Raw genomic sequence first — 24,573 nt, forward strand, 5'->3', positions numbered from 1 at the left:
ATTTCCTTATCTGTAAAACTGGGCAATAATACCAACTCCTTAGGGAATTATGAGGATTAATTGAGACCGTGCCTAGCACAGCAATGGCAAATGCTTGGCATGAATGCCACATTTCCCTCAACTTGTGTCCGCGGCTGACCTCAATCTATCTTGCTACCTTTTTCCACTTAATGAATGTAAAATTGCCTATGTGACATTTCCACTTGGATATAATGTGTGTCTCAAACCCAGCATGTTCAAAAGCAATCCTGTTTTTCTCTCCCAAGCCTGCTCAGTCTGTAGCCTTCAGCACCCTTGTTGGTAATCTCCTTTCCAGTTGCCAAAAGCCCCGGAGCTGATTCACCCCTTCCTCTGATACCATATCAGGACATCCTCGTGGCTTTACCTCCTAAATATATCCAGAGTCCAGCCCCTTCTCCTTACCTCCACTGCTACCACCCTGGCACAAAGCACCGGCAACTCTTTCTTGGCTGTCACAGTGGCCTCATTGGTAATTGGCCACTGGAGCCTATTCTTAAGGGAGCAGTCAAAGGGATACATTAAGCAAGTAAGCCAAATCACATTACTGCTCTTCAAAATGCTCTGATGGTCCTCAGCCTCACAGAGTAGAAGCCAAAGTCCCCGTGATGGTTCTCAGAGCCTTCCCAAACGTGGCCCCTATTTAGTGATCTTGTTTCCTGTTACTCTCCCCTCGCTCTGCTCCTTGGTGTTGGACCTCCTTAGTGTTCTTTGAGCATGCTGGGCACAGGGAATGCCTATGCTAGATGGCTCTTCATTCAAACATCTACATGGCTCACTTTTTCACCTCCAACAGGTCTTGGCTCAAATGCTATTTACTCAGTGAGGCCTGTTATGATCACCCATTTAGAAATCACCCCTGTTCTCTGGCACTCCTGATGCCAAGAGGCCCTGAGAAAGGATTGGCATTGAGCGTGGGGAGTATGGTTATTGCAGAGGAAGTCATGCTTGGTCTTCTGAAGAATGGCAGAAGAACATTGTCTCAACAAGTATGATGGAGCCCAATATAGGGTCTATTCTCAGATTTTTAACTGGATGTCTCTCTTCTCTCCAGGGTCCTAGCTCTGCCTTGATGGTCCTGGTCATCCTGAGTGATTCTGCTTGTAGTGGGTTGAATGATGACACCTTCCCTTCCCCATCCCTCGGCCAAAGATATCCCCCTGTCCTAATTCCCAAAATCTTATTTGGAAAAGGGTCTTTGCAGATGTAATTAAGTGAGATGAGGAGATGATTCTGGATTATCTGGATGGGCCCTAAATCCAATGGCAAGGGTCCTTGTAAGTGGAAAACAGAGATATTTGAGACAGAAGAGGAGATCACACAGGGAAAGGAGGATGCAGAGACTGACGTGATGCTGTCACAGACCAACAAACACCAAGGAACACCAACAGCACCCAGAAGCTGGAAGAAGCAAAGAACGGATTGCCCTCTAGGGCCTCCAGAGGGAATGTGGCCCTGCCCACACCTTGATTTTGCACATAAGGCCTCTGGAATTGTGAGAGAATAAAATTTCTGTTGTTTTAAGCCGCCATATTTGTGGTGTTTTGTTTTGGCAGCCTCAAAAAACTAGTACACTGTCCCAGGCTGATTTTGCCCCTTTGGTTGGAATTCCTGTTGCAGACCTTTCTAGACAATCTCTCTTTCCCATCATATTTACATGTTCTGCGTCTTATTCTTTTAGGGACACGACTTTGACCAATCTAAAATGGTAAATCCATGTGGGGGATTCTAAAGGTTCACCTGTAACCTATTTGTGGTGACATTTTATTTTAACTAAAGTGCTTTTTTTGGATTCCATGTCTTAACACAAAGGACTCTGGGTGAATTTTAGATAGCATGGATTCTGGAGGAGATAAGAATTATAGAATCTTGGTGGCCTTTAAAGTTGCCAACTTAATGCATGGATCCCCACCAAGTTACTATCTTAAAGCCATTCATGACATCTCTGAACAGCACTGATTGCCAAAAGGAGGTTTTCCCCCACCCCAATCTGATTCATAAGCTGTCTCATAGTTTTTATAACTTTATGTTGAGGACATGAGCCATCTGGGGGAAATATTGTTAGAAATTAAATAACCTTGAGATGCCTAAGTGGCTCAGTTGGTTAAGCATCTCCCTTCAGCTCAGATCATGATCAAACCGTCCTGGGATCAAGTCCCACATCGGGGTCCTTGCTAAGTGGAGAGTCTGCTTCTCCCTCTGCCTGCTGCTCCCACCGCTTGTGCTCTTTCTCTCTCTGACAAATAAATAAATAAATAAAAATCTTTAAAAAAGAAGTTCAATAACCTTGATAGAAAATAATCTTTCTTATTATCCACTCATCTTTATAGGGCACTATTCTCTACACTGATCACTCCGTGGGGTCAGACCGGCCTTCATGTAAAAGGAGGGATCATGTCAGGTACTCTCCTACTTACTGTCTCCATGACTGCAGGCAGGTTGCTGGCACTGACTCGAGGCCTCAGGTGTAAGGGTGGCACCTGCCTCATGGAGCTGTTGTGAAGAATATACTAGAGATACAGGTAATGCACAAAGTAAGAGAGTCATAGCGACTTCACTTCTGCTACTTCCAGAGACTTTGTTGGTCAAGAGGAACTATTTTAGGGTGTGAGCGAGACTGATGGCATTTGAAGCCAGTAGTTACAAGACTTACGTTCTTTTCTCCACTCTGCCACAAACTGGTGGACTTGCTTTTCTGCCAGACCTCAGTCTGACCACAAAGCCATGCCCTTTACCACTAGGCTACAGTGCGCGCTTGCGGTCACATAGGATCTGACCTCCGTAGTATCTTTCAGTCCATACACAATTATACCCCACGCTTTGACTCACTGAAGACCTGCAGAGTGTAACAGGAGAACTCTCTAGAGGTCTGAATGGTCATCTGGGCGCAGTAGTGTCCTGCATCTGCCGCGGTCAGGTTGCTGAGTCGTAGGGAGTAGTTCTCCGCCAGTTGCAGCCGATCTTTCCGTTCTGGGTCAGTCACGAAGAAGTGCGAATCTGGGGCAGCTTTCGGCAATATGAAGGCGATGGAGTTTCCATCATGAAGCCAGGTGGTGGACTGAATACCCGTCGGCACAGGAGGCTTCAGGGAAAGAGTTACCGCCTCCCCCAAGACCCCATTCACTGTCAGTGGCTTTGAGCTGTCTTGCGAAGCTGTGTTCCCTGTAAGCAAAGAAGGGAAACGGCTATGACCATCCCCCTCTGCCTACCCCTGCTCCCCACACCCTTTCCCCTAACTCTACCCATCTGTGAGAGCCTTCTGATACCCAAGCCCGGAGATGGGAGGGAGACAGACAGGGGTTAGGAGAAGTGCTGAAACGGACAATCACAGAGGTTCCGCCCCCAACAAAATGTGTGGCGTTCCTGGATCATGGACAGTTGGTCCAGATGGTTCTGGCCCAGTCCACCCTCCCACATGAGCCGGTCACGCCTGGGTCATGACCACGATATCTGACTCCAGCTTCTCAGTTCTCTGGGCATGAGGCGAACGGGGACACAGAACTTCATCTATGCCCTGGCAAGGGCTCTAGAAACCACCAGTCTTTGCTGATGAAGTTTAACGAAAGCTCAACCCTTACTGATTACCTGCTCTGCTCAACGTAGTGTGTTTGTGGGGCTTAGAGGACTGATCATGAGAATTTACAGCTCTTCTTATCCATTATTTCCTTTGATGCTGTTACAATTCTGGGAGGCAGGTAGGATGGCTATTACTATCTCCATTTATAGATAAAGGAACTGAGGCAAGAAGAGTTTAACTCATTTCCCCAGTGAGTTGTCCAGATAAAGAATATGAGTCAGAATTCAAACCTAACTATTCTGACTGCCCGACTTTGTGCTCTTTTTATGATACCAAAAGATACCTTTTGTATTCTCAAAAAGATTATAGTGTAATTGAGGAGATAAAACTGATAAAGATCAAAGTAATATATATAAGGAGCTCCTGGGTGGTTCAATTGGTTAAGCGTCTGACTGTTGATTTTGGCTCAGGTCATGATCTTAGGGTGGGGGGAATCGAACCCCACATCGGGCTCTGTGCTCTTGGGGCAGTCTGCTTGAAGATTCTCTCCCTCTACTTCTGGCTCTCCCACTGCTCACACACATTCATAAACACACACACACACACACACACTCTATAGCTAAAATAAATAAATAAACCATTTTCTAAAAAAAGTAATAAATATAATTTCAAAGGAAGAGATAAAGGCCATATTCTTATGTGCTTATCTCAGAGCCATTAATGTTTGAGCAAAAAACGTGAAATAGTCACAACGATTCTTAAAGATGCTTCCTTAGCATGATTTGTGAATACTAAGTCCTCCCCACACCATTTTGTAGTCCAATTGACTCATTTGTCTAACTGACCGTGCCCAAATTATCCTTGTATCTCAGCACTGTGTCCGGCATGAAGTAGGATCTGGAAATGTTTGAGTGAATCAGTGAAGAATTAACTGCAACCATGACCCGACCCTCTCTAGATCTCTTCCTTCTCAGGAGAGGATCTGAGCAAGGAGGAGATAGCTCTTGCGATCCTGATAATCAGCCTCTGGGTGAGCTCTCGCTTCCTCTCTCCCTCCCGGATGGTCCTGTGGAAGCTGGACGCAGACACACGGCCCCCTCTTCACCACATCTTTCCCGCCAAGAGCTCAATGTGCTGGTATCAGTCGTCTTAGCCCTTCTACCCTCTAGTAACCACACGGGTGAGTATCACAAGCAAAATCTCGAGCAAAGATTTATTTTGCTTTTATTTTTATTATTGATTCCATTTATTGAAAGTTTAAAAATGGGCAAAACAAATCTGCTGCTAGAAGTCAGGACAGTGGTCCCCTTTGAGGAGGAAGGAGAGAGCAGGTAGGAGGGAGCATAAACAGGGAATTCTGGGCTGCTGCTAATGTTCTATTTCTTGATCTGTGCCTTGATACACAGATTTATTCATTTTATGACAATTCATTGAGTTCACACTTAGGATTTGTATAGTTTTCTCACAGTGTGTTATATTTCTTTTATTTTTTAAAATCTAAATTCAATTAATTAACATATAATGTCTTCTTCGTTTCAGAGGTATAGTGATTCACCAGCTGCATTAACACTCAATGCTCATTACATCAAGTGGCCTCCTTAATGCCCATCACCCAGTTAGCTCAACCCCCCCACCTCCCCTCAGCAACCCTCAGTTTGTTTCCTAGAGTTAAGAGTTTCTTATGGTTTGTCTCCCTCTCTGATTTTGTCTTATTTTATTTTTCGTTCCCTTCCCCTATGTCCCTCTGCTTTGTTTCTTAAATTCCACATATGCGTGAAATCATATAATTGTTTTTCTCTGATTGACTTATTTCCCTTAACATAATATCCTCTAGTTCTATCCACGTCATTGCAAATGGCAAGAATTCATTGTTTTTGAAGGCTGCGTAATATTCCGTTGTGAGATATACATATATATCTATATCTCACATATTTATCCACTCATCTGTTGATGGGTATCTTGTAGGAGAATGAAATTGGACCATTTTCTCACACCACACACAAAAATAAACTCGAAATGAACGAAAGACCTAAATGTGAGACAAGAATCCATCAAAATCGTAGAGGAGAACATAGGCAGCAACCTCTTTGACCTCAGCTGCAGCAACTTCTTACTAGACACGTCTCCAAAGGCAAGGGAAATGAAAGCAAAAATGAACTACTGTGGGTTCATCAAGATAGTTGCACAGCAAAGGAAACAGTTGATAAAACTAAAAGGCAACCCACAGAATGAGAAAAGATACTTGCAAGTGTCTTATCAGATAAAGGGCTAGTATCCAAGATCTATAAAGAACTTAGCAAACTCAACACCCAAAAAAACCAAATAATCCAGTCAAGAAATGGGCAGAAGATGTGAATAGACATTTCTCCAAAGAAGACATCCAAATGGCCAACAGACACATGAAAAAATACTCAACGTGACTTGCTATCAGGGAAATGCAAATCAAAACCACAGTGAGATACCACCTCACACCAGTCTGAAAGGCTAAAATTAACCAGTCAGGAAACGACAGGGGTTGGCAAGGATGTGGAGAAAGGAGAACCTTCCTACATTGTTGGTGGGAACACAAGCTGGTGCAGCCACTCTGGAAAACAGTATGGAGGGTCCTCAGAAAGTTGAAAATAGAGCTACCCTACGACCCAGCAATTACACCACTAGATATTTACCCAAAGGATGCAAACATAGTGATCAGAAGGGGCAGCTGCACCCCAATGTTTATAGCAGCAATGTCCACAATAGCCAAACTATGGAAGAAGTCACTGTGTGTTATATTTCAGTTAAAAATGTTAGAACAACAACAAAAACAAAATCAAACCAAAAGAGTTACAATGGCCTACAAGGACCAAAATGATTTGCTCATTTTATCTCTCCAAACTAACTTCCTATCACTCTCCCCAGACTGGTTTACTTTGCTCCAACTCTACAGGCCTGGCTATCCTTGAATAGACTAGGGCTCATACATGTGCAGTTCCCCCTGTCTGGAAGCGCTCCCCCCAAGGGTGCACAGGGCTCACATTTTCACCTCAAAAAGGTATTTAATGCACACATTCCCTTCCAAAGAGGACCACTCTTCCCTCGTCACCAACCTTCACCCTTATGCATTCAGCTGCCCTTTCTTGAAATTTAAATTCAGTTTCATTACCATACACTGTATCATTGGTTTCAGGGGTAGAATTTATGATTCATAGGTTGCATATAACACCCAATGCTCATAACATCAAGTGCCCCCTTCTTAACGTCTATTCCCCCCACCCACCTCCCCTCCAGTGACCCTCAGTTTGTTTCTTAGAGTTAAGTCTCTAATGGTTTGCCACCCGCTCTGTCTTCATCTGATTTTATTTCTCCTTTCTTCCTGCTATATTCATTTGCTTTGTTTCTTAAATTCCACATATGAGTGAAATCATGTGGTATTTGTCTTTCTCTAACTGACTTATTTCCCTTAGAATAATACCTTCTAGTTCTATCCATATCACTACAAATGGCAAAATGTCATTGTTCTGATGGCTGAGTAATATTCCACTGTATATATATATCACATCTTCTTTATCCACTCATCTGTCAAAGGACATCTGGGCTTTTTCCATACTTCGGCTATTGTGGACATTGCTGCTATAAACATTGGGGTTCTGTGTCCCTTCAAATCACTATGTTTATATTCTTTGGGGTAAATGCCCAGTAGTGGAATTGCTGGTTTGTAGGGTAGCTCTATTTTTAACGTTTTCGAGGAACCTCCATGCTGTTTTTCCAGAGCAGCTGTACCAGCTTGCTTTCCCACCCTTATACATTCAGCTGCCCTTGAATTTATTTTCTCCATATCGCTTACCATTTTGCATACTTTATAATTTTCATTTTTTAAAAAATTCTCTCTCCCTTCCACTAGAATGTAAGCTCCATGAGAGAAAAGATTTTTGTGTGTTTTCATTGTGATCACTCTGGAACAATGTTTGGCATGTTGTAGGTACAGATGACTCATTCAATGAGTATTTGTAAGGAGTTTGGGAGTACCCTGGGGCCCGAGGACTCCCCAGGAACTGTTGCCTCTCTGCCTAGCATATTCCTTGAAATGTCCTTTTTAAAAAATTGATCTCAATTATGCATTTAACAAGACATTCTTCTACTATTTGCTTAGTTCTATGGTAACTCAGTGAATGAAGCCTTAGAAATCATGGCATTCAGACGATATGTATTAGATTCCTTTTATGGACCAATTTTGGGGCTAAAGATCGGGAATGTGAATAGAAAATGTTGGTCTTCTGGGTTTACTATGTGGAAGAGGAGCCCGGTAGGTAAGGGAGTAGTTTTGGTACAGTAAGCTAGCCCCTGAGCTAGGATGGGGCTGACCTCTGCACTGCCTTGTACCAGGTACACTCAGTACCAAATCCTTCTTTCTTCTTGTTGTTATTATGAAATGGTTTTCCTCTCTTTTCCAGAATCTTGAGAATAGGGATTGTGCTTATTCTTTAAAAGATTGCGTTAAAAGAAAGGAAAGAAGGAGGCTGCTTACTCCTGTTTGGGGAGTCACGGCTTTGGAAATTCTCCATGTTCTCTTTATTTGCTGCAAATAAAGAAGATTTCATAAGGCATCTCCAGCTAGTGTAGTCTCTCTCTATAACTCACCATGGGGCTGACCCACATGGGCCCAGTAACAAAGTCTGATGACCCAGATGGATTCTTGTCCTTCTGTGGTTCTGCCCTCTAGTTCCCTGGTTTCTGATGAGCGGAGCAGAGGACAGTGGCAGCCCGTCCTGGGCTAACCCATTCAAGCTCCTGGGGACGGGCCGGGCTTGGATTCCTCTAGGGGCTTTCCCTCCTTGGTGCCTATAACCGCCACCAGTGTTGGGACCGCCCCTGAAATCCAGGGGCCACACTGAGTATGTTTATTCAAAATGATCTCTGCTGGCATAAGCTGGGTCGACAGCACAACTTTTAGGGGTAAATTAGAATTACCTCACAAAGTCTGGGTAAATCGGGAAAAACAGGAAGCTGGTATAACCTGGATCTTCAAGAGGCTTGGGTGCTCCAGCCTGGTGAAACCAGAGCTTTTCTTAGAAGACCAGTCCACAGGGTAAATTTGGTTGGTCCCTTCGTCAAGGGCTCTGGATGCTAGTTCTGATGTCTGGTGCTTAGGGTCTGGGAGACTTCCAGACATCTCTGCCCTGGCTGACCTAATACCTGTGTCATATTTAGTCAATAGACTGTTGCTGACTGTTTGGCTCACTCCCCTGGGGCTTGGCCTTTGTATACCTTGTCCTTCCTTTCTCTTTCTTTACCGGCAATCTGTAAGTAGAGGTCCCCTGTTCTCTGGTTTACTTCCCCTTTTACTAATTGATAAGATAAAAATCTCAGACTCCTTGGCAGTCTCCCAACATCTTTTAAGAAGCCACTGGGGCACCTTTCTTTCTCTAGCTTTTCTCTTAAGGGCAAGCCACAGGAGTCTTAAATATTCTGTGAGCAAGAGGGTGTGGCATTCGCGTCACCACTACTCACTGTAAGTTACCTTTGTAGGTTAGAAGGAGACTCAAAGGAAAATTCCCAGAACGTGGGACAAGTTCCATTCTGAGGGAAAGACTGTGGACTGTAGCCTCCAGAACTGGAAGGCGTTTGGATACTTCCCCGGACTTAAAAGCAAGTGATCTCCTTTTGCAACATAGCCTGACCACAACATACTGTAGAGGATTGAGAAAAATGACCAGGAAATGAAACTTTAAATTTCAATAACACATTGCATTTAAAAGTATTTTGTAGAAAGGTAAGAAAATGGGAAGGGATCCTATATGTTCAATGCTTTATGCCACTATATCGAAATGAAGGTTTACAGAGGAAATGTAAAACTTGTAAGATTAAGGTGGAACCTAAAACCGCAAAAATACTTCCCATATTAAATCTGATGAAGAACTAGTCCTTTAAGTCAGAGGAGATAAAAGCTAGAAACCGTTAGCCTCAAATCCCTTCTACATTTCCAAGTCAGCCATGAAGTCGTTATAAACCTTTGCCTTATTTCCCTGGTACCCAGATCCTTAGTGACACCGAGACCCCAGTTCTGCCAACCCCGCTAGTGCCAACCCCTGGTTTCCCATTAACACCCCCCCAAGCAGGTCCCAATGTCTCCTCCCTTACTAGATAGGACTACTAGATTAAGGACCCACTTCCAGAATATTCCCATTTAGACAGGTTCCTAATGGTCACAGGCGTCTCATTAATGTCCTCTTTTCAACATCACACCTGTGTGACTGGAAGACACACCAGGGTCTCAGCTAGTTGAATTCATAAATTGACTGCATATTTTCTATGCACAGCCCAGTCAGGGCGGACATCCAAGCTTTACTAACCATCCTCCTAAAGCCAGAAGAACAGTCTGTGGGAGTGACAAAAGCCAGAGAAGGGGCTAAAACGGACTATCAGCCTGGGTCGTGTTCCCAGAGAGAGTGAAGAGGGAGTGCCAGGAGTTGTCCCTCAGTGGGATCCTGACTCCTTAGATGGGAGAGAGGATTCATATGGCTTTTCTGGAGGCTGCTTTTGAAATACATGCAAGAAGTGAGTAGACCTCCTATAATTCATCCAAATTGAGGGAGATTCACCAGGGAAAAAATGCAAACCCACCAGCCTTCTCAGGCTCCAGAATAGTCTGAGATAGCCTACAAAGTGGGACCTCAAGGCATAAGGTAGTCCAAGTGGTCCTTAATACCTATTTCATATCTCAAAAGCACTCCAGAAATCTGTAGAAAACGTCAAAAACTGACCATAGGTCCCAAAACTGACTCCGCTCAGCTAGCAGAAGGAGCATTTGGGGTGTTCAATGAGGATGGGGGCGGGGTGGGGGGAGTTGGCGGGAGAGGGGTCCAGAAAGCTGAAAACTGAGCTGCCTTCTGATGGTGGTGCTCCAGGCCACTTGAGGTAACCCAGGGTCAGGAAGGAAGATGTGGGTGACTGTCCCCGGCCCCTGTGTCAATCTGCGCCCCACACATGGGATCAAGAGGCGGCTGACAGAGTTGGGTTACAGTCAGGGTGCCTCCTGTAAACAGGAAGGGCAACGGAAACAGAAGTGCTCACACCACCCCCAAAAGGAGGATGGGCAAAACGGAATCATCCCAGCTGCCCCTCAGTGAAGATGGGATGTGCTGGGGCCATGGGGCTCCCTGGCCAGCTTCAAATAACCAGATCCTCACTTCCCATGAGGAGCCCTGAGTGACCCTCTCAGTGGGGAGGAGAGTGGGTTGAATTTTTGCCCAATACTGGAGCCACTTTCTCTGTGTCGAGCACCCAAAAGAGTAGCCTTTCTAACACAAAATGTAGTATAAAAGGAGTCTCGGGAGGAGGAGAAACTGAAAGATTTCTGGAGATTCTGACCTGCAGCATAGGGTCAAGATGACTAAAACACTCTTTTCTTTATGCACCAGAACGTCCTGTTCCTCTTTTAGGAGGAGATATTTTATCCTAATTGAGAGCCTTACTCAGTTAGGAGCAGGACGGGAGAGAGATCCAAGTGTCCGGGTCCTGGGGAGCTAAAGCCACAGCTCTACCACATGGTCTGTTAGTGTCTGCAGGAGAGAAGATTGCACAAACTATTTTAAGCCAGGTTAACCCAGAGGTCTGGGCACAAGGATGAGTGAGATGTGCCCACAGTGCCACACTCGTGATGATGGAATTGAAACAGATCGATTGGGCACCTGGGTGGTTCAGTCAGTTGAGCGTCTGCCTTCAGCTCAGGTCATGATCCCAAAGTCCTGGGATCAAGTCCCACATCAGACTCCCTGCTCCGCTGGGAGCTTGCTTCTCCCTCTGCCTTTTCCTCTGCTTGTGCTCTCTCTCTCTCTCTCTTTCTTTTATATAAATAAATAAAATCTTGAAAAATAAAAGAAAACAGATCAATCATTGGCCAGGGGTAAGGCAACACCCATTAAAACCAGAAGCTATAAAAGGGATCTTCTGGGTAATAAATAGATTCTCAGAGCAAACGTTGATCAGGCCATGCAGATCCCCACGCAATACCGCAGTTTACCTGTTAAAAAGCCAGGGACCAAGGAACAGATTTGTTCAAGGTCTCCAAGCTGTTGATGAGTCTATTCGAGACTTATATCCCATAATACCCAATCCATATACCCTATTGGCCAATTTGCCAAGTGATAGTAAATATTACACTGTGTTAGATTTAAAGAAGGCCTTTTTCTACTTCCCACTAGATTCTGAATCCCAAGAATTATTTGCCTTTGAGTGTGAAGCCCTCGGCCACCCAAGAAAACAGTACTGCTGCCTGGCTTACCTCAGGGATTTAAAGATAATTCCCTCACTATCTCTGGAAAAATCCTAGAACAAGCTTTAAACGAGTTAACTCTAGAAGAGAACTCTCAGGCCATGCATTGATGGTATTCCAATAGCCAGCCTCACTCAAGATATTCTGACAAAAATACTATATTCATGTTAAATGTCCTAGTTAGCAAGGGGTATAAGGTATCAAAAGAAAAAGCTCAAATTTCTAAAGAAACTGTAAAATGCTTGGGGCTCATTATTTCTAAGGTGGGAGGTGGGGAGGCAACAAGGTTTTCCTCAAGAGAGAAAAAGCAATATGTCCGCCAGCTCCACCAAGAACCCGCAAGCAATTTTGTGGGATTTGGGGGATGGCTGGGTTTTGCACATCTGTGTTCCTAACTTTGGGCTAACCGTGAAACGCTTTTATGATCAGCTTCAGGGACATGAGGCCAACCTGTCTGAGCGGAATAAAGCATGTGATCAAGATTTCAATAGACTGAACGCCCCTCTTTCAGAAGGGTAGTAAGAAGAAGTGGTAACAAGAAGTGGCTATGGGGGTGTTAACCCAAATGCTGGGGCCCTTGGAGAGAACAGTAGTTTATTTCTCTAAACAGTTGGACGTGGTGGCCAGCGGTCGGACTTCCAGCCTGAGGGCTGTGGTGGCCACATGCCTTTTGATCAAAGAGGCAGAGAAAAACTACAAGTCAACCTATTAGTCTGGACCCCACACCCGGCCTCTGGTCTCTTGGAAACCGAGAGGCCTCTGGGGCTGTCCTAACGGAGATTACTGCGATGTCAGGGCGTGCTGCTAGAAGCCCCCACTTGGTGACAGCTGAAACTATGTCACACTTCCAACCCAGCCACCCTACTTCCTGATCTGCATCCACGCACGCCCCACAGTCGCCCAGAAGTAAAGGATCAAGTCTGCCCTAGTCCCAGAGATCTCCAAAGTGGAGCACCGTCCAGTGCAGAGGAAGGCTGGTTTGTAGATGGTGGCGGTTTCATAGAGAATGGGCGGGACAGGCAGGTTCTGTGGTTGTGTCCCTCAACACTCTCGTGGAGGCTCAGAGGCTGGCCCCGGGCAGACATGATTGCGCTAAGCAGAGCTTTAGAATTGGGTCAAGATCGAGTGCTACCTATTCACACTGATTCTAAATACACCTTCTCTGTAACCCACGCTCATGAAGCCATATGGAAAGAAAGAGGGTTCTTAAATGCTGGAAATAAAGAAATCAGATACAGCAAAGAAATCCACAGGCTGTTAGAAGCAGGGCACAAGCCACCAAAGGTGGCAGTGGGTCATTCACTGTAAGGGCCACCAGGAAGGAAATTCAGAAGTGATACAGGGAGGTTGTTTGGCTGACACAGGCATGGAAAGGCCTAGATCAGGGGAGAGTTTGCTGAGGCCATTAATCCCTGCCTTGCCACTTTATCAGTCCATCCCAACCTACTCCTGTGATGAAACAAAGGAGGCAGCAAAAATGGGCTTCCTGTAGTCCCTGATAATCAGAGACTGGATGACAAAAGAGCAGTGGGAAAGTCCGGGCACCTAGCAAACTGTATGGGGTTCTAAGAGTGCACGTGACCCAACTCGTGATGGCCAAGAAGCTTTATGCCTATGGTTAGCAAAGATTACAGACATTCCGGGGATGAGAAAGGTTATTAAAAGAATAGCAAACCGGTGTGTCTACTGTCAGACAAATAAACGACAATGGGTCGGCTTTCATCTCAAAGGTTATTTCTGGGGTAGCCAGAGCTTTGGACATCAAATGGAGGCTGTACTCTGTGCCTGGAGACCTCAGTCCACTAGAAAGTCAGGGGAAACTAAAAGAACCCCTTGGAAAAGATCTGGTGAAGTTGTGTCCAGAAACACAGCAGAACTGTTTAAAATTATTACTGATAGCTCCCACCAAGGTAAGAACTGCTCCAAAGGGTAAACCAAAATCAGGCCCATTCAAAACAACATATGGGAAGCTCTTTCCTAAAGTCTCTCACTCCTCCTCACCACCAGACCCAGAGGTTTCTCTGGCCATTAAACATATAATTAATAGCATTAATAATTTATTATAATTTATAATAATAATTAATAATTAAGCATCCAATTAATCTCCAACACAATCCTTGGGACTTTCTCCTTCGCCTACCTACTGAAATCAGGCTTCACCTGACCAACCTGGCACTGGGTATACCTCCAAACTTGGAAAAGTCGTCACTCCAGGATTAACCACACCCAATAAGCACAGGGTCCCACCTAGTACTGTTGGCCATGCATTCCCCTGTAAAGAGAAAAGGAGTGGTGCCTTGGATCCCCGACTCTGGAGTGGAAAGGTCACCGGCACTCAGGAGATGAGGTGCTCCACGCAACAGATGACAACAAGCACACCTGTGAGCCACTCTCTGGCCTGAGACTTCTGTTCCAGGGACATGCAGAAAAGTAAAACCCCAGTGGGCAGGACGCTCAGATGTGAACTGCAGTGATTTCAGTCCATACAGGGCTAACCGCTGTGCAGCTTCGCTGCCTTTGAGAGCTTAACCCATTTCCCCTGTGACTGCTCAGTAAGACATACCGCCGCTCATTGCTAATATATGGTGAAAACGGATAGTTTTCAAGTCCTCTTGGCCCTGCTCACCAGGCTCCAGAGGCCAGGTACCATGTTTTAGCCCTTAAGATCTGTTTTAGCCCTTAAGATCTTAGTGTGAACACTTACCTGATATTGTTTATTGTCATAGCGGTTCTAGGAACATCTCAGGCTACAGACACACCAGGGCACCTTGGGAACGGAACTCCCAAGGGAAACTAAGTAAACTCACAGCAGAAGGAGATAAACCAAAAGCTGTTGGATTGGTCACCAGCGCCCGCAGACTGAAACTGGACGGCTTCTGTACCATCCAGTCCAGAGGGACCCTAATGTAATTGTCGTCACTTCAAGAAATAACTTTACCCAATGGGAATTCAAATGGAAGATACATTTAACACCAATTCATATATTAGTAACTTATACACTTATTATCAAGTATGACTTCATTAAAGCACAAAGTAGTCTCTTTCGATCTCAACCCAACTTCTGGCCTCCGTTATGTCTCGCTCCCATGACTACCAGCCGCACGCCTAAAGAGACTAGGAAAAATTTACTGAAGATGGTTTTCCAGGAAATGGATAAAATGAAAAGGCAATATATGTCAAATGGAGCATAAACACCAATAGGGCCCAGAATTTACTCTGGAAAGGCTGCCTAAGGCATTACCAAAACCACGGTTGTAAATCCCCGATCTGACTTAGTAATTTTATGATCTTAAAAATTTCAGTTTGAAGCACAAGTTGACATGGCCATGCTCATTGGTATAGTATTTTCTCAGTAAGGGCATATGTGAGAAATAGTATGTCTTTCTAGGATGCTGTCACCCCAGTTTGTGTTTGTAACACCGGTGATTACATAAGGTGTGAAAGTCAACTTGGTTATTTTTTTGTAATGCATTCTAAGAACCAATGACACAATGGGGAAAGGACTGTTTTTACACAAAACAATATTAAATCCACCTGTGATGAGGTGAAATGGTAAGGCTGTAAGAATTTTACAAAACAATAATTTAGAAATCATAAATGCTTTTATTCAGAACTGCAAAAAGGGCATCAGTTCTCCTCATTTGCTGGAATCACCATTCTTACAAATAACAGCGTATACTGATGAACCTGATTAAAAATGAGTAAAAAGAATTAATTGGAAAATTGGAATGAAAAATAAGATGCAATTTGGGATGATTCTGGTTGAAACCAGAATACAAAATGATGAAGACCAGATCAGTTTGACACTGGGGACAGCGGTACTGCTATCTGGCTAAAGAGAACAAGGAAATGTTCCTGACCAGTGTTTTCCAAGTGCCCTGTGCAGGGGACCTGGGTGGCGTCAGGAGCTGGCTGAGAGTGAGGTGGGCGCCTGGGGAGTATGGCTCCACTCTGGACCTCGAGAAGTTACTTCTGTCTGTTTTACCATACATTGAGAATGTGTGAATATCTTTTTTTTTAAAGGCTTCAATATGTTTTAAAAAAAAAAAAGTCCTGAAAAACCATATATATATATATATATATGTATATATACATATTAGCATACGTGTGTGTATGTGTGTGTGTGTGTGTATATATATATATACATATATATGTATATATATATATATATATATATATATGCTTTTTCCAAACACACAAAGAGAGTGGAAATCAGGACATCCGAGACCAAAATTTTTAACATTAAATTGTTGGAGGGGGCGCCTGGGTAGCTCAGTGGGTTAGAGCCTCTGCCTTCAGCTCAGGTCATGATCCCAGGATCCTGGGATCGAGCCCCACATCAGGCTTTCTGCTCGGCGGGGAGCCTGCCTCCTCCTTTCTCTCTGCCTGCCTCTCTGCCTACTTGTGATCTCTGTCAAATAAATAAATAAAATCTTAAAAAAAATAAATTGTTGGGGTGCCTGGGTGGCTCAGTGGGTTAAATCCTCTGCCTTCAGCTCGGGTCATGATCCCAGGGTCCTGGGATCGAGCCCCACATCCGGGTCTCCGCTTGGTGGGGAGTCTGCTTCCCCGTCTCTCTCTCTGCCTGCCTCTCTGCCTACTTGTGATCTCTCTCTCTGTCAAATAAATAATAAAATCTTTAAAAAAAATTTGTTAGAGGTGACCACCTAACATAGGAATATACACAGTACTTAGCACACAAGTCCTTTAATAAAATGTTACTGAATCTATTCCGAAAATGTCCTGTTTGGGCAGCAACCTCTTTGACCTCAGCCGCAGCAACTTCTTCCTAGGAACATTGCCAAAGGCAAGGGAAGCAAGGGCAAAAATTATCTATTGGGATTTCATTAAGATCAAAAGCTTTTGTACAGCAAAGGAAACAGTTAACAAAACCAAAAGACAACTGACAGAATGGGAGAAGCTATTTGCAAATGACATATCAGATAAAGGGCTAGTATCCAAAATCTATAAAGAGCTTAGTAAACTCAACAACGAAACCCAAAGAACAAATAACCCAATCAAGAAATGGGCAGTGGGGACGCCTGGGTGGCTCAGTTGGTTAAGCAGCTGCCTTCAGCTCAGGTCATGATCCCAGCGTCCTGGGATCGAGTCCCACATCGGGCTCCTTGCTTGGCGGGGAGCCTGCTTCTCCCTCTGCCTCTGCTTGCCACTCTGTCTGCCTGTGCTTGCTCTCGCTCCTCTCTCTCTGACAAATAAATAAATAAAATCTTAAAAAAAAAAAAAGAAAAGAAATGGGCAATGGACATGAACAGACATTTCTGCAAAGAGAAACATCCAGATGGCCAGCAGACACATGAAAAAATGCTCCACATCACTCAGCACCAGGGAAATACAAATCAAAATCACAATGAGATACCACCTCACACCAGTCATAATGGCTAAAATTAACAAGTCAAGAAATGACAGATGCTGGTGAGGATGCAGAGAATGGGGAACTGTTGGTGGGAATGCAAGCTGGTGCAACCACTCTGGAAAACAGCATGGAGGTTCCTCAAAAAGCTGAAAATAAAGCTACCTTATGACCCAGGGATTGCACTACTGGGTATATACCCTAAAGATACAAACGTGGTGCTCCAAAGGGGCACATGCACCTGAGTGTTTATAGCAGCAATGTCCACAATAGCCAAACTATGGAAAGAACCTAGGTGTCCATCAACAGATGAATGGATAAAGAAGATGAGGTATACACACACACACACACACACACACACACACACACAGGAATACTACGCAGCCATCAAAAGAAATGAAATCTTGCCATTTGCGACGACGTGGATGGAACTAGAGGGTATTATGCTTAGCGAAATAAGTCAATCAGAGAAAGACAACTATCATATGATCTCCTTGATATGAGGAAGTGGAGATGCAACATGGGAGCTTGGGGGGTCGGAAAAGAATAAATGAAACAAGATGGGATCGGGAGGGAGACAAACCATAAAAGACTCAATCTCACAAAACAGGCTGAGGGTTGTTGAGGGGAGGGGGGTCGGGAGACGGTGGTGGGGTTATGGACATTGGGGAGGGTATGTGCTATGGTGAGTGCTATGACATGTGTAAACCTGGCGATTCACAGACCTGTACCCCTGGGGATAAAAATACATTATATGTTTATAAAAAAATTTAAAAATTAATAAAAAAAATTTTAAAAATGTCCTGTTGCTAGTAGTATGTTCTGAAGGGTAAAAATCAGGAAAAAAAAAAAATCTACTCTAAAAAAAAGGATGTAGTGGGCGCCTGGGTGGCTCAGTCATTAAGCATCTGCCTTCAGCTCAGGTCATGATCCCAGGGTCCTGGGATCGAGCCCCAGATTGGGCTCCCTGCTCAGGGAGAAGCTTGCTTCTCCCTCTCCCACTCTCCCTGCTGTGTTCCCTCTCTCACTGTGTCTCTCTCTGTCAAATAAATAAATAAAATCTTTTAATAAAAATTTTAGAAAAGGATGTAAAGTCCACTCTATCCTAATGTTGCCATGGGAAATTTTTTTTAAGTTATAACAGGTTTTATGCTTAATACATACGTTTTGGGCTTAGGAAATAACACATAATTACAAGGCAAAATTTGATTTCGATTAACACATAAAAATATGGAATGCTTCAGGAATTTGCACATCATCTTTGAGCAGGGACATGCTCATCTTCCCTGTATCTTTCCAATTTTAGTATATGTGCTGTCGAAGAGAGCACTAATGTAAGTTTTTTTATGGGCTTCCTGAATTCCTTTAAAAATTCTCCTTCCAGGGGTACCTGGATGACTCAGTGGGCTAAGCATCTGACTCTTGGTTTCAGCTCAGGTCATGATCTCAGGATTGTGGGATTGAGCCCAGAGTCAGGATCTGTGCTCAGTGGGGAGACTGCTTGAGATTTTCTCTTCCTCTCCCTCTGCCCCTCCCATTCATGGCTGCACTCTTTCAAATAAATACATAAATTTTAAAAAATAAAGGAAAATAAAAATTTTCCTTCCCTAGTTGTACGGCTGAGTCATTCCCATAGAGAAATTCTCTGTGTAAATCTTACCCTCATTGTTAATGATACTGGGAGGAGAGAGGTGTGATACCTAAATCGCACCTCAGCACCAGAGCCCTGCTGTGGGTATACCCCTGAAACAGCCACAGCCCCTCTTACTGTCAAGGTCACTGAGGATTGCTTTCCAAGTGAAGCTCATTGGTGTCCATCGAAGGGTTGCGACAACACTACAAGGACATGGGAAAGTCCATGTAAGGCAAGGACAAGACTGGCTAAGCCTAGGGGTGCTGGAGATGTACCTATTTATGTAATCAGGCCCCTGGAAAGGCAGCCTTAGGTCCAATCCATTACACAGTCTCGTGGAGCGGACCTTTGTCTCTTGCACGCAATGGCGTCCCCCAGCTGGGGCCCCGAACTGCTTCACTGGTTTAAATCAGTGCAGCTCCCTGAGCCTGTGCACCCAGGATCTGCTTTTATTTGTGGGTCACCTCACCACAGGCTCCCAAGGACTCATCTCCAGCTGGGATTCTTATCTCCCCACTTCTTGCTGTTGCTCACGTGTCTGTTGACGATGTCCAGCTCACTGGGCAATGTACTGTAGGCTTCGTGAGTCCCGTGTGAATGACCTTCCATAATCCTACTCAACCTTCATTGGGAAAAGAGAGCTCTGGGACTGATTCTGGGCAGCATTGGACTCACTGTCAGATTAACCGCCCCTTGGGAGGTTTTATATCATGAAGCCACCCTAAAGAATTGGCACAACAGAAACATTGGCTAGAAATACAGGCAGTGCCCTCAAGAATTTAAAAATTGAAAAAAAAAATTGAAAAAAAAAAGAATTTAAAAATTGTCCTTGACTCCTTAGCTAATGTAGTGTGCGATAATAGACCCTCTCTGGACTATTTGTTAGCAGAAGGAGGGGGCATCTGTGTAGAAACTAATCCGTCACGTTGTACCTGGATTAATAATGCCACAGGTGAAGTAGAAGTGAATATTAAAAAACTCTGATCAGGAGTCTTGACTGCATACCTTCAACCAGAGAAAGATCTCCCAGTTAAGACTGACTAACTATCAAACGGCATGACCCAGTATCACAGATTTCCTCTCTTTCCTGTAGCCACCAATAATCCTGCCACTCATTACTTCTTGGACCTGCATACCCACCAGTTTGGTACAGTTTGTGACCAAGCATGTGGAAGCCATACAGTTGCAGATGGTGGTAACACAAGGGTATGAAGAGCTCAGAGCTGAGCGCAGTGACCCACATATCTCAGACTAGCTGGAAAGAGGTTCTGCCCCTCCACTGAGCCCCCAGAGGATGCCCACATCCAGCAGGAAGTAGCTACAAAAGAAGATCCCTTGTCCCATCCACCTCAAGAATGAGAAGCAGAATAAAACTGGAGGAGGGATTTTGTCACCAGTGAGACCTCCTAGACTCAGGAAACCTCTAGAAGCTCCTGCCCAACTGTGAATTTTATCTTTTAGAAACTAATTAACTAATTGCTGGAACAGGAAAAGAAACCTTTTGAATACCAACTCCAGGACAGTGACCATCGCCATCATCATCATCAAAAAGTAAGTGCTCTTAAGAATTCATAAGATAGGGTGCCTGGGTGGCTCAGTTGGTTGAGCGACTGCCTTCAGCTCAGGTCATGATCCTGGAGTTCTGGGATTGAGTCCTGCATTGGACTCCCTGCTCTGCTGGGAGTCTGCTTCTCCTTCTGACCTTCCCCCTCTCTTGCTCGCTCACTCTCATTCTCTCCCTCTCTCAAATATATAAATAAAATCTTTTAAAAAAGAATTAGTAAGATAAATAATTATTAATAAAATAAGGGCTGGAGAAAGAACCCTCATATATTGCTAGTCGGAATGCAAACCGGACCAGCCTGTAGAAAATTATTTAGTGATTCCTCAGATTAATCCTAGAATTATCGTATGATCCAGAATCGGATCACAATCGAAAACAGGTGCTCAAGCAAATACCTGCATGAAAATCCTCATTTACAAGGGCCAAAAGTGGAAACACCCAAGTGCTCATCTATATAGATGAGTGGATCAATAAAATGTGCTACATGTATACGATGGAATGTTACTGAACAGTAAGAAGAAATGAAGGGCTGATACATGGTACAATATGAATGACCCTTATAAACATTATACTACATGGAAGAAGTCAGACAGAAAGATCACATATCTTACTATTTCATTGATATGAAATGTCCAGTATAGGTAAACCCACAGAGACAAAAAGCTAGTTGGTATTTGCCAGGGGGGCATGGGGCTTGGGGGGAGGGGCAAATGGGAAATCGCTGCTTAATGGACATACAGTCTTCTTTTGAGGTGTTACAATGTTTTGGGATGATAAAGGAGGTTGCACACCACCGTGAACGTACCAAATGCTACTGAATTATACACTTTACAATTATTTTATGTTTTGTGAATTTTACCTTCATGGAAGAAAGAAAGAAAAGCTGCCTGCCGATAGAGACCCCGCTGAGGCTAGATGGAGCCTGGGAGGCTGGAGGCTGAGAGGCACGGGAGGCTGGAGGTCACATGGGGACAGATGGCAGACTCTGAGAGGTGGAAAGGCACAGTTGTCCTTGAGGATAATGTCAAAATGCAAAACAACTCCTTGCCCGTGGTGAGCAATGACAATGAGCAATAATAATTCCTAGCAGCTGTGCATGGTTGGTAAGAGAAGGAGCGAGTCCTGCTCAAGGGCTGGGAGCCATTGGATGTAATCTCTGAGCAGAAAAGTCTTCAAGTTTTGGACTCAGGACCTCAGAATCACAGGGCCAGCTCCCATGTACTGGCTCTGCCTATGCTAGCAACCACTTCTCTCCTGAACATCCACATACCTGTATCTGCTTCTGGCAAACATAAGCAAAGACTCAGTCCCTATTTCTCCCTCACTTCAGCCACAACATGACTAAAGTCCCATGAAATCTAGAGCCTTGCTACTCATGGTGTAGCCCACGGAGCCACATATAAATGCAGAGTGTTTGTCTGCATTCAGAATCAGTATTATACGATTTCCTAGTAATCTGTATGCCTATCGATGTTTGATAAGTTCCCATCTGGAAAGAACAAAATGGAGAAACAAGTGAAATTCATTTTCTCGAGGGCACGAAGATGCCCGATTTTAGTTATCGGCCTTATTTCTGGGATTATTTCTCAACATGGTTTCTCTTTTCAGTGAACTTTAAAAAAAAATAGCAAGTCACAGTGTCTGACCAACTGGAAAGTAGGTTGATGGCATGAGTCATCTTCCTTCACGCTTCTTTTCAAAATTGACTTGATTTGTGCCAGATCTTTGCCATAGCAGATTGCTTTCCCTTCCTCAAACTCTTCCCAGCAGCGGGCTTTTGCACACTTCTGGCCCCATGCAAAGCAGATACCTCTGTTTTTCTGTTTCATGGTACCCTGCTGATTTTCTTCCTAGTGTCACATTTTATATACATTGATGTGAATGTGGAGCTACGCATAAACTGAGTAGCACAGCCAGGTGATTCTGAGCACGGACTCCGGAGCCAGGCTCCCTGATGTCCAACCTTGGCAACCTTTGCTCCTCTCCTGGGCTCCAGAACACCAGCAAGTGCGTTCCCAGGTGTTTCTTTTTCTACAGGGCCCACGGTGCCACCCCAGCCCATAACTGTGTGACACAGAGTAAGCTACTGAAGGGTCCTGTGCCTTCTTTCCTCTTCCCTGGAATGAGAACAAGGACAGTCTATTTCACAGGGTTTTTACAAGAGGTATTGATGGAAATGGGGAGGAGCAGGGGAATTTTAACCTGAGGACACTCAGCATATTGCATTTTAGGGTGGGTTCAATTTTGCAAGGAGGGAAAAGTGCAGCAAAGATGCGGGACTTTGCTCTCAGGCCAGGGAGCGGCTCTCGACTATACAAAAAAATCCTCCCTCTTTCTTCGTCTTACACATACTGCCTAGGGTTCTGTCCTCCTTGCACTTTCTCCTTAGCTTTGTTTATCAGTTCTGTGCCATGACTTCCAAGCCTCCAGCCCCTAGTCCTCAATTTCCAGCTGCTCTTTGGAAATCTTCTCATGGATATCACACTGATGTCTTAAAATCAGTAGGTCCTGAACTAGGCTCCCCTTCTCCATGGCAGCCCCCTCCTCCCCTCCTCTTTGTCACCCACCTTCGCCACCGTTGGTTACTCTGTCTGAAATTTCCCTGCCCCTTCCACGATACTTCATACCCTCTTTCTCTGCTCGACTTAGTTGTCATTTATCTCTGTGCCATATGCCATTTCACTCATTCGTTTGTTTCCCCTGCTCAAATGTGAACTCCACAAGGAGGGGAGGTTTTGCCTGCTTTGATCATGATACGTCCCAGAAAGTAGAAAACCAGCGCGTTCCCCTCACTCCTGCCGCCAGTCACTCTAGTTCACTCTACATCCATGGTAACGCTCTCACTTCTGTCTTTTCACTGTGTTCGTCACTGTTTCTCAGAACTCTTCCAACTGTTTCAAGAGTTTGCCACTTGCTGGCTAATGAAATTTGGACAAGTTATTTAAATCATCTTGGCTCCTCAAAGTGGGTTAATACAGTTCAAACTCACAGGCCTGTCCTGGGGCTTATGCATATATTGTGTACGCAGCACTTAGCCCAGGGCCCGGAACAGAATCCCTTCATGTTTTCCAAGTAGCGGACAGCAGGGAACCAGGAGGAAGGACCAGCTCCCGTTCCTTTCTCTGTGGCACGTACAGTCCTGCTGGGCTGCCTAGACCCTGATTTGCATCAGAGGAAGGGAGATGTCTTTTTTTACAGTGAGCAGAAACGAATAGGGCTATTTCTAGTGTCTTCATTATGCCCAGAAATTCTGGCTACACAGAGCCATAGGTTTTCAGTCTTTTTGATGAGGACAGTGAGGTTCAGGCACACTCAGTAACCTACCTAAGGTTCCAGAGCAAGACAGCAGCTAATTTGGGAGGAGAACTCACCCTCCTCATCTCAGTACTCTTTCTATCAGAGCATGATGGTTGTAAACGCCACATCGTCTGGTCTTAGAAGAAGCTCACCTCCCGTGGTCCGCAGAGACCTCCCTCCCAGCCCCACGCAGGTGAAGCCGTGAACTCTGAAGGAAATTGGGCACTTAGTGTGCCAAGTTGAGAGGACGTGGCACTTTCTTGGGCACCACCGAGAACCCCCCACCCCCACCCCGGTCCACAGCAGACAGACAGACAGACAGACACACGAGATGCACAAGTGATTCAGATTGAGCAAGCAGCACAGAAACCAGGAGTCCGTCCGTGGCTACTCCAGTCTGCTGCGGCATTTACCTGGGCTGGAGAAAACAAGCGCGAGGGGCGGGAGCAGCCAGAACATGCTGTCTGCGGCAGAGGCTGGTGCCGGTGGCCTCCGATGCCTGGCATCTGCCCTTCAGTGCTCTGTCACAGACTGAAGTTGGTTCTCACGAAGACTTCCCCTTCCTCTGAGAGGTGTGGTGAGCCCTCTTCCTGCATACTGCATTCCCGATTTTATTGCTATTCTACTCACTTTTTCTTCCGAGCAAAGGGCAAAGATCTGAAGAATGAAATGTAAATTGGCATTTTCATTTTTCATCTAGATCCTTTTTTCGTTTTTCGGTATTTTTTTTTAAATTGTGGTGAAATGGCCTAAATGACATGTGGTGATGTTGTAAGCTGAAAGTTACTGTTGTAGAGGGACACCTGGGTGGCTCAGGTGGTTGAGTGTCTGTCTTTGGCTTTCAGGTCACGATCTCCGGGTCCTGGGGTCGAGCCCCACATCGGGAGTCTGCCAGTCCCCCCACCCCTGCCATGCTCATTCT

General features: G+C 44.8%; 1 protein-coding gene across 4 annotated transcripts in view; it reads right to left on the reverse strand.

Annotated features, from left to right (window-relative positions):
* Positions 1–24,273, reverse strand: part of LOC111138862 (SLAM family member 6) — a 30,724-nt gene extending 6,451 nt beyond the window's left edge. For 2 of the 4 annotated variants that reach the window (XR_002640060.1, XM_022490788.1), the window contains exons 1-2: positions 24,065–24,273; positions 2,848–3,180 (exon numbers count right to left, since the gene is read on the reverse strand). Coding sequence is in view for 3 of the 4 variants with exons in the window: in XM_022490788.1 (XP_022346496.1) it covers positions 2,848–3,180; positions 24,065–24,110 (379 nt within the window). In the remaining variant the exon portion in view is untranslated. The remainder of the gene's footprint in view (positions 1–2,847; positions 3,181–24,064) is intronic. The other 2 variants (XM_022490789.1, XM_022490790.1) reach the window with 2 other exon arrangements.
* Positions 24,274–24,573: the final 300 nt, after the last annotated feature.

This window comes from Enhydra lutris, unplaced genomic scaffold (assembly GCF_002288905.1).
Source record: "Enhydra lutris kenyoni isolate GAN:26980312 unplaced genomic scaffold, ASM228890v2 scaffoldscaffold94, whole genome shotgun sequence".
Lineage (NCBI taxonomy): Eukaryota > Metazoa > Chordata > Mammalia > Carnivora > Mustelidae > Enhydra > Enhydra lutris.